The sequence below is a fragment of the Lipophrys pholis genome, assembly GCF_963383615.2.
Source record: "Lipophrys pholis genome assembly, chromosome: 8".
Lineage (NCBI taxonomy): Eukaryota > Metazoa > Chordata > Actinopteri > Blenniiformes > Blenniidae > Lipophrys > Lipophrys pholis.
In genome coordinates, this window is record NC_137630.1 from 22209750 (window position 1) to 22219900 (window position 10151).

General features: G+C 42.4%; 1 protein-coding gene across 1 annotated transcript; it reads right to left on the reverse strand.

The window, feature by feature from the left end:
- Positions 1-219: 219 nt before the first annotated feature.
- ptpn1 (protein tyrosine phosphatase non-receptor type 1) lies at positions 220-9852 on the reverse strand. Its single transcript, XM_080469828.1, has 10 exons — positions 9815-9852; positions 9383-9666; positions 7906-7996; positions 6721-6821; positions 5150-5248; positions 4271-4408; positions 3961-4170; positions 3680-3841; positions 3397-3557; positions 220-2165 (listed from the first exon to the last, which is right to left on the reverse strand). The coding sequence occupies exons 2-10, from the start codon at positions 9437-9439 to the stop codon at positions 1844-1846; spliced, it is 1341 nt and encodes a 446-aa protein (XP_080325954.1). The 5' UTR covers positions 9440-9666; positions 9815-9852; the 3' UTR covers positions 220-1843.
- Between the last annotated feature and the right edge of the window lie 299 nt (positions 9853-10151).

Sequence of the window (10151 nt, forward strand, 5' to 3'; positions counted from 1 at the left end):
GAAACAGAACTAAAGACAATACAACATAATCATCGACTGAACTTGGACGACTTTTCTTTCCTCTCTTCCTTTCTGTGAGGCTCCATCTCATGTTTGGGCGGCACAGCAGAGAACTTCCTGTTCAGAGCCAAAAGCGATGCCATCGTCCGGTGAACGTTCATTAATATGACTGAGATTGGGAGAAATTATAGGAAATAATCCAGTAACATCAGACCAGATGAACAGTTGATGTTTTTTTCTTTATTTAAAAAGTAAAACAACAAATGTAAATAAAAAAATACATGTTTTTCTGAGCTGAGCACAAGTATAGAAAAAAAACAGGAGAACCTGGTGCAATGGCTGCACAGGTGCTGAGATTCACTCCCTTGCTAATGCAGAGCAAAAAAAACAAAAACAAACTCAGCACACTGAAACCTGATTTGAAATATATATATTTCTATCTAATAAGGATTTGTCCTCGGAGAGGACATTTATACATTCTAAAGAAAAGTACAGCCGTCAGACAAAGTACTGGACTTTGTCAAGTCCTGAAATTAAACGAACACTAGCAGCTCAACTAATCTCTTCTTAGAACAAACCTGTTGATTCACAAATGCAGCATGCGAGAAACAAATCTGAATTATAAGAAACAATATTGCCAGCTCAGGGCCACGTTACAACAGATTATCACTACAGTGTATTTCTTGTTTTTCTCCCTGTGCTGGTGTTTGATTTTTGGTTTGTTGAAAATCCCTGGTTTCCTGATCAAACTCAGATAAGAATTAAAGGCGAGCGTGTCATTCACGATCCGTATTGCTAGCGAAATAAAGTTGGATGCGGGTCATTTTGCCTCGCCGCTTTACCACATGACGTCAAGCATTGAGGTTTTGAATCCACTGCGAGCGAAAACTACAATAATCCATGAAAGACCTCGAGCTGGTCAGGTTTCTCTGATTTTAACACCAGGTGAGGAAAAAGTGCAACAAGTCACTTAAACACCACAGACTTGATTTTTTTTCCCCCTCTCTTTCTTCTTCAATTCCCACGTCACTGCTGCACCAACATGACAGAGAACACAGCAGGAATCAAAAGCCGGGAGGTCGCTTGGTTAATATTTCACTTCTGACACTAACATTTTCTCTCCGAGCTAAAAGCTTCATCGGTGACCATTCTCGCGTATGTACGGACACACAAAACGCTCACACTGCGTGTTCACCCAGCACACCTCCTGCGGCTAAACACAGGCCACTCGGGCGGTTAGGCAACCATCTAAACCCCGTCCCAGCATGCGTCTCTTCTCTAGTTGGCACAGGGTTGCTTCCTCTCTCGCTTTCACATACTTCACTTTAATGCTGGGTTGAATCTTAACCCACAAACACAGCAACATGAAAAAAAAGTTTATTTTACTGGCATGTTTTCAGAGAGGAGGGTCAAAAATATGGCTCTTGGGTATCTGATCCGCTCGCGTGAGCAAATGAACATAAGGACAAAATGGAAGAACACATTCAAGTGTCATTTGGTAAATAAGAGAAATGAACTGTGAGAGACTTCATTCTGATTCACTGAACAGCCGAAAAACAAGCCAATCCCGACCGCGCTGCGTCTTTACGGTTGAGTCTTTGTATGACACGTGTTTGGGATGAAAAAAGGAAGAAACAAAACGGAGGCCCTGAGCGTCCAAGATGGCATACTGAAAAAGTGACGTTTGAGTGGGTGATGAGGAGCGGCGGCAGGCCGACCCCTCGCACTGCGTAAAAGAAAAGAGGAGACCGAGTCTCTCCACTCACTCGCGGAGGCCGACTGACCAGCCGAGTCCGCTTCAAGAGTGAAAGGAAGAAAAGCAAAAGGAAAAAGAGGACAGACATCAGTGGAAATATGCTCGATAACAGACATAAGCACTGAGAGCCAGCGCAGTGCACAGGCACACATTGGTTAGAAGAGGGGACCACGTCCCCGGCACAGGAGAGCCATCTGCTGGCCGCTCTGCTGCCTCGGGCAGCTCCGGCTCCTCCGCCTCGCGCTGCTGCTGCTGCTGCTGCTGCTGCTGCTGCTGCTGCTGCTGGGATTTGTTCGGAGCTTTGGAGGTAAAATCTTGGATTCCTACATGGCCGTCGGGCTGATCGCTGTCAGGAGGAGGCTCGGGGGCAGCTATGTTCCTCCTTCGCAGCGCCGACTCTTGTGTAGACCTGAATGAGAAAACGATGAGTGGAAACAGAGCGGATTAATACTTTAAAGCCTCCTTGGGGCAGTTTGATTCGGTTTTATTTGAAGATTACAAAAGCTGAGGGATGAAAGGATTTCTCCGCACCAACTAAGCTTGCACCTGTCGCCCGCTCTCCCCTAAAACTGCTTTTCCCCAAACTTCATGCAGAGGATTTGCAATACTCCAGGTTTTCTTTCCGATTAGTACCAAGCTTAACCAAAACTCGTCTTCCTGATACTCTGTGCTTCATGTGTGAAGAGATGGGAACAAAAAGGTTATTTCAAAGAATACATAGAAAAACAATAAGACATCTTCTTAATCTTATTTCACAAATGTTGTTATTTGCAGAGCTGAAACAGAAGCACACATGACTGTTTTTACTATTTGTCATTAAGCTGCCATTCATTTAATGATCTCAGTGCAGCTTATTATGGCTTTAATAATACAGCTGGAGTTCACATTACTGTTACACTGCTGTGCAGACTGTCATTTTATTTTGTAATTAGAATTTATACTCGTACATCGAGAAATACTGACTGAACTGCAATAAATGGTGTGTTTTTAAAGCACTGAGAAGCCGTGCTGTTAAAAACTCCACTTCTGTTTCAGAAACCGAGCATTTTTTATTTTTAATATCTGTAAAAGAGCATCTGTGCTTTACCCCTCAAAAGCAGTTATTCAATATTACTGTGTGTTTTTGATGGTACTGAGTACAAACATGTGCTTGAAGTTGATTGCTAGTAGGTGTGAATGAGCGCGATTGTCTCTGATTCAGATACAACTGATGTGAACGAAGCACCAACTCTGGCAGTGGTCTCAGGCGTCACCTGTGAAGCAACGACAGCAATACTTCACTCTGTTTGACTACACCATCAGTGGAGCTTCTATTGTTTCCTCTGAAACTTTCTTGCCACTGTAGCTTCACTATCGTCCAGCTGCCTATCTTCAGCCTTTGTTTCCTCATCGAGCTGAGTATTACCGACAGTCCAACACAAGTCAAGGACATGGTTGACACTTCCTGTCTCGCTCTGCTTCTATTACTGGCATTTTAAGGATTCCAAACTTCCTCTTGATCAAAGTAGTTTCATTTTGAAAAACTGTCAAATAATACCAACGGATCACATAACATAAGACCAGAATCCAACTGAAACCTGTCTACTAGTCGTAAGCGGGATACCCGTGTTCCAGTAAACATGCAGGACTGTGCTGGTTACCCCAGACTGTGGATCGCCACGTGTCGGATGAGCTCGTCCTTCTCAGGAAAGAAGGATGGCTCAACTTTCCCGTTGTGAGGATCTCTGGGAGGAGGAAGAGGAGGAGGAGGGCTGTACTCTGGGGGATCATCCTCCTCGTTGGAGAGCTCTTTCCATGACTCCTAGATAAAGAAATGAAAGAAGATATTAATATGCGACGCTGGACATTACCTGAAGTGTAATTTTGCAGCAAACATGCTTATGGTAAATGCTTTGATGCAAACAGACACAGAGGAGGACTTGCCTGCAGTGACGTGTCTCCCTTGATGTATTTGGCACCTTCAATGACCGCGAGGTAGGAGAACCGCAGCTGGTCTGCTGTCTGGATCAAGCCCATTCGATATCGCCGCATCTCAAGCAGCACGTCGCGAATACGCACTGAAGACGGGTCCTTACGAAGGGACATCTACACACAATACAAAAACACACTCAGTCCTTCATCTCTGGACAGACTTGTAACGATAATCTGATGTCATTCTACTTCCTGTGAATACGTAGTTATCAGAGACGGAGTTCAGCACGAACCAGCAAGAGGCAGGTGTCCACCAGACAAAAGGTCCCGGAGCGTCCGATTCCGGCGCTGCAGTGCACCACCACTGGTCCCTGGTCTGAGTTCAGACACCCCGACTCGCGCACTTTAAAAAGGAAGTTGAGGAAGGAGGCGGGCGACTCCGGTACCCCGAAGTCAGGCCAGGTGGTGTAGTGAAAATGTAAAATCTCACGAGTCTCCTGAGTCTGTAGACAAGGACAAAAATGCAAAAACAGGAAATAAGACCAATCTGAATAAAACTATTGTTCCATTTCTATTTTTACAAACTATTGGCAGAAGACTCACCGACAGATTTTCCAACTCTAGCTGACGGACTGTGTAGTAAGATTTGACGTCTTCGGAGACGAAGGTGAGCTTGAAATTGGTATCTTCAAAGATAGCATCTTTCTCCTCCCTGTGTGGCCAGTACTGGGCACATTTAATCTACAGGAGACAGATAAGCCGTGAGTCTCCTGGTGTCAACAAGAAATGATGACAAGGTCGCACAAGAAGAAGCACCACTGTGAGGAAATTAATCTTGAGAGACAAAAGGAGAGGCCGGCACACAAACACATAGCCACAAAAACCTTCAGAACACTTTCCCAGTGATCCCTTGAGAAGAAATAAAAACAAACATGGGAGGATTTGTGATCATATTTATTTTCACTAATACGGAGTTTTAGAACTGGAGGCTTAAAAAAAGAACGGAATATAAGAAGTAAAAACAAAGGACAAAATTGTCAAACTGAAAGCTATTAACTCGCCTTTAATAAGCAAACCATCATAAATCCTTTCAAAGTAGCATTGATCACTGCGATAAGAGGGGAGGATTGTGTGCCTCCAGTTATGAAAAAACTATTCTGCATAAAGGGGAACTATGTGGACCAACAAATATAAAGGTGAGCTTTCACTTCATTTTACATTCAGCTCGAGGCTCGAACTCTGTAATGGCTCCCTTTGCTTGTATGTGGTCATTTTAAAACCGTTTTCAGCCATTATAGCTGGTGTCCTTGTTCCTTCATCTCATTTTGTGAGGTTTTTATTAATATTTGACTTTCGTTTGTCATTCCAGGTCTCATTTTGTGCCTTCCAGTACGAGTGCTACTGTCATTCAAAGTCTCGCGCCTGCCGGCTGTGTGTAAAACGAGCTGGAATCTACAGTGAACGGAAGAAAATGCAGCTTACAGATCCTTTCTCTATGACTCGGTTCAGCATCACAACTCCACGTGTCCTCTGCTCCCACACCATCTCCCAGAAATGGCCACATGTATTCGGAAGGGGTCCCTAAAAAGGAAATGCAAGCAACAGTCTTTTAAAACAGCTGGTTTTTATTTTTAGTTGCACAGCAAAGAAGAACAGAACATCTATTTGAAGGCATTTTTAAGGCTTTTGATGATGTTAAAAAAAAAAAAAAAAACACTCTAAAGAGGAGGTGACTTGATTCAAGTCTACAATCTAATGTTTTACTATTTGTCTGTTGTTGCACATTACTCGAGTGTTAAAAAATAAAGAATATGTATTTTAACATGCTTACAAGAAGACCCTTAAAATAAACGCAATATATTGCAGCTTCTAGGAAAGATGGACATGGAGCATTATCAACCACTTTAAGTCCCTTTTTGTCATTTTTAAGCTGTAAAACATTTTGAACATCGAAGAGCAGAAAATATTTGGGCGCTTCTGTCTATGTTGCTGCTGGTCCTTTATCATAGAACAGCTCCACAGGACCTTTGAAGGTGCCTTGTTGTATCTGGGTCCAAGACACTGGCTGCAGATCCTTTAAGTAATACGGATCAAGACTCTTTCCGGCTCAAGCCACACCGCCCGGGCACCAGTTCACAGGTCGCCCCTCCCCACCATTAACTGGGAGTTATATGCTTATAAACAGTTTAGTTCATTTCCTCGAAATCTACCCGAAAACAAAAAGAATCAACTGTTGGTTCACCGTCTAATACTCACGGTTACATAACGTGAGAAAGGATGAAGCAACTGAAACTTCTGAATTAATGAAACTAGAACAGTGGTAACACTGTTATTTCACAGAAAGAAGAAATGACTATATATATATATATATATATATATACACATGTGTGTCACTATAAATTGGCAGTAGAAGTTAATGAGTCTCTCTGTATTGACAGTGATCGATCGGTGACGTATCGAAGGTGCACCATGAGGTCGCTCCAGCCTTCTCCACCCCGATATGAATGGATGAATTAATGCGCCAAAAGATGAATAAGGAGGTAGGATGACTCATTTTTATTGCTTTACGCACAATTCATTATCAGCTCATATGCACACCAGCCTACACTTTAACTGCACTCTGGAGGACTTGCAATTGTGAACAAATGCATTAATGAACACATCAATTATTCATGTAGCGATAAAGGTTCTGTAACTGAATGAACCTCAGAGTAACGTAACTCAGTTAAACATCCTTACAGACAGCCTGCATTATTATCTGAATGTTTAATCAAGACCTGGATACCAGTGATGCCAAAAAATAAGCAAAATGCCTTTCATAAATAGAGGATATCGTGCTTATTTTGTTAGATATGTTCTAACTTACCCACCAATGTCTTCTGTTGGGGCAAATCTGATCTTTTCTTACCATGTAAACTGTCTGTAAATGCTGCTTAGGAAAAGCATTGCAACATCTAGTCAGAACTATATTTTGTAAAATATGTGCAAGGGAGAATCTGTATGAATAAATGTTAACTGTCCAAGTGACTGTACAGAGGTTTGAAAACGCTCACCTGAGTGAGGATATAGTTCCTCTCCGCCTCGTCTGCTGTTATTAAGCTGGCATTAATGTAGTCATTCGTATCGAGCTGCAAACATATTCTGCTGTGGTCAACTGAGGAGGGAAATTAAAAAAAAATTGAATTAAAAAAAGACATGGAAATATACACTTTGAATTAACCGCATCCTCCAGGGACAACGCACGAAACTCTCAAAGCGACACAGCTGCTGAGAAATGACGTCAGACTTGTTTGTTAAAACTGAAAAGAACACGAATAAGTGTGAAACTCCTATTTCAGTCATCTAGTTTAAACCCAAACCAAACAAAACATGTCTGGGTGGTTACTAATTTAACTAGTTTGTATTTAAATAGCTTATCCAGCGTTAAAAAGAGGAAACCACAGTTCAGCTGCAGGTGAAAACATTCTACTAAGAAAAGTCCTGTTATATGTTAAACACACATCAGATTTATATAAGAAAATAAAGATCACTCTGCAATGACAAACTAAGAAAAAAATAACTATGTTTCGTTTCGACTAAATCTAACTTCATTTTTACATTGATAAGTTTGTGTATTTGGTTTATTATTTCTAGTACAAACTGTGATCATTTGTCTATCCATTGATATTGCGACTCTTCTGGTCGTGTCAAAGGAAGACTGGGTGTTGATCCGACCCCAGAACGTTTTTTTTACTCATGTCAAAGGTTTGATTCAAACACAATAAACCTTCACAGGGAAAAACTATTGCAAGAGGTCCGAATATCAATGTTGCCTCGTGTAGTTTACTGACATTTACTACCACCATACTGACACCCTCAGTAAATATACAGCTATAAATTGGCCGGGATTATTATGCCAGTCTGTCCTCGGTGATGCAATGCCGAGGTTGTTGTGCAATGAGACTGTTCTCTCACTTCAAATGGTGATAAGAGTGTGTCGAAACAGCAGTAAATTGACATATTTGGACAACAGAAAGAATGAACAGAGATGACGCGGCTGTGACTTCACAGAATAAGTCACCCCTCACTGATGTTTGGACATAAGTAGGAGATTAGACACTCTGCAATACTGTGGGTGGAGCACAATGCAAAGAGTCCAACAGCGCTGAGGGACTTTATTGGGTTTCCTTTTTTTCCTTTTTTTTTTTTGTAGTAAAAAGACAGTTTCAGGTCCTGTGCAGTGAGGCAGGCGAACTTACATGGGCTGACGTCTCTGTATCGATTCCGGGTCTTGTTTTCAGGTGATTTGGCAACCTTGCACGGGAGTTCACATGATTGCTGGCGGATGTCCTGCGATATGAATCCAGCAACATGTTGGTGTTACATTCACATCACATTAAAAGCATTTTTTTGTGCATCGGCTAGATGCTTTAAAAGTAAAGCCAAGCATGATTTAAAAAAAACAAACAAAAAAAACTCTTAAAATCATCAAGATCTCTTACAACAAACTCTGCAACCCAAGCATATAAAAAGCCCCTCATTTGTCCCTCTAAGGACCAAGACAGTCAGACTACAAGCAACATGAATCCCCCCAAAAACATTTGTAGTTGATTTGGCATCAAGTTTGTGGTCATATTGCATCTTCATGTTTGTTTCCAAAGTCCCACATATTCAGTTTGCTTATTTTTCTGTTTATTTTGTGGCAAAGAAGTGAATGTTTTACATTTGTGAACGCTTTCTTTGCTTTTTGTCGTCTTCTTTTAATCTCAGTTGTGGTCTTCTTATTCTGCAAAGCCAATTTTCCAGCACATTTTGGTAATTCTACATCTCTTCTTGATCGTTTTGCCGCCCGAGTTGAACTCATTTTGACTCTGATTGTTTGTGTTTTCTTCTCATTTTGCCACTATTTGTAAATATTTGATGTATCTGTTGTTTGTCCTGTGCAGCTAACTTTGATTATTTCATGTTCAACATTGTTTTAGGAATCAAATACTGCTGTGTGTACTCCAGCATCTTTTTTTGAGGCAATCTTCGGTTGTTTTCATCACCAATCTGTTGATTTTACACCCGTTTCTGGTTGTTTTCGAACCGAGATCCATTATGTGCCTTTTTGGAGTTCTTTGCATTAATTTACTGGTATTGGGGACATGTGCAGGGTGCACAATGCTTTCACCCTTAGTGGCTTCAGATATGTTTTTGTCAGATTGTCTCAAAGATGGATGGATGCTTTTCATTTGGAGGTCTTCCATAATGCAGGTCATGGAGACATTAAAGTTGAATTTCTCAACCCCATCTCTGACATAGTTGAAAGAAATTCACGAAAGTCATTAGATTGATAGATTAAACAACTCCAGGTCTTGTAAATGATTAAAAATGTATTTCATATCTACTTTCTTGTATAATATACTGATAACTTGTGAGAAGCAATGGATGAAATATTTATCTAATGATCATATTTTTGGATAACAGGTAATCAGCCACAATAGACGCACAGTTTGAACTGGACATAGACGGTGTTCGAGCTCCGTGTAGAGGGGGTGTGCTGCCGGCTGCAGCCCGGCGGCGCAGAGGCGTCGATCCTCGGATAGATCGGAGCAGGAAGACCCGGGGACCGGACTGATCTAGATAAAGCTGTAGATCAGACCCTGACAGACGTTACAGTCCCCGGGCTTCGTGTCGGCCTCACCGTGACAGCTTCCTCCCCGGTCCATTTCCAGGTCCAGCCGCAGCTCCTACCTGATAAACGGCGCTCCAACTCCCGTTCTCATCGATGTCCCGAAACTCGGCTTCCATCGCGGACAGTCCAGCTGTCTCCTTTCTTCCGATCGCGGGACAAACCGCAGCTCCTGTGTCCCGGTGCTCAGACGGACTGTGGTGGATCAACTTTCCCCCAAGCAGCTGCCTCCTGCTCCGCCGCTCCCCTGGTCCCTCCGTCCGGCCGCGCAGATCACCGCCTCGGCCTGTTAGCGGAAACACGCCGCTAGCTCCTCCTACACCGAGTCTCTGCCGTCCTTGGGAAGCTTAAATAAAATAAATTAAAAAAAAGAGTAGAACACGTTTAAACAGAGAGGCAACAATCCGTCGCCGGCTGTACAAGCGCGAAGCGAAGATTTACAAGAAAGTGCGGTCCGGATGTGAGTCCGTGTTGGAGTGAAACAGTCACTTTACCTCCACAGTGGCGCGTCAGACCGAGCAGCAGGGGCGCGCGCGGAAGGCATCTTGGTGCCCCAGCGCGTCCACGCTCCACGTGTTTTGACGAAAAATGTTTCCCAGGAGCGCGCACTGCTCCAGCTTCAAACACAGACCTGTTGTTTGCGATTTAAATGTATAAACTAACATTAGGCTGGAATATAAACAAATTTATTGGAAATCTAATGGAAATATTTTAAAACCATGGTAGAATATTTCTGGATTCTTCACAAGGCTTATCAAAATTATTTAACCTGGTGTCATGATTAACATCAATTAGTTGTAGGTTTCATTCTGACAGTAAATATCTTATTGG

Bases quoted from the DNA above. Each gene is read 5' to 3' on its own strand.
- ptpn1 (XM_080469828.1), bottom strand. From the start codon at position 9,439: ATGGAAGCCGAGTTTCGGGACATCGATGAGAACGGGAGTTGGAGCGCC. The intron at 3,558-3,679 runs GCAAGTCCTCCT...TTCTTTATCTAG, and splicing joins AGGGAGACACGTCACTGCAG to GAGTCATGGAAAGAGCTCTC. The intron at 2,166-3,396 runs GTAACCAGCACA...TTTCTCATTCAG, and splicing joins GTGGCGATCCACAGTCTGGG to GTCTACACAAGAGTCGGCGC.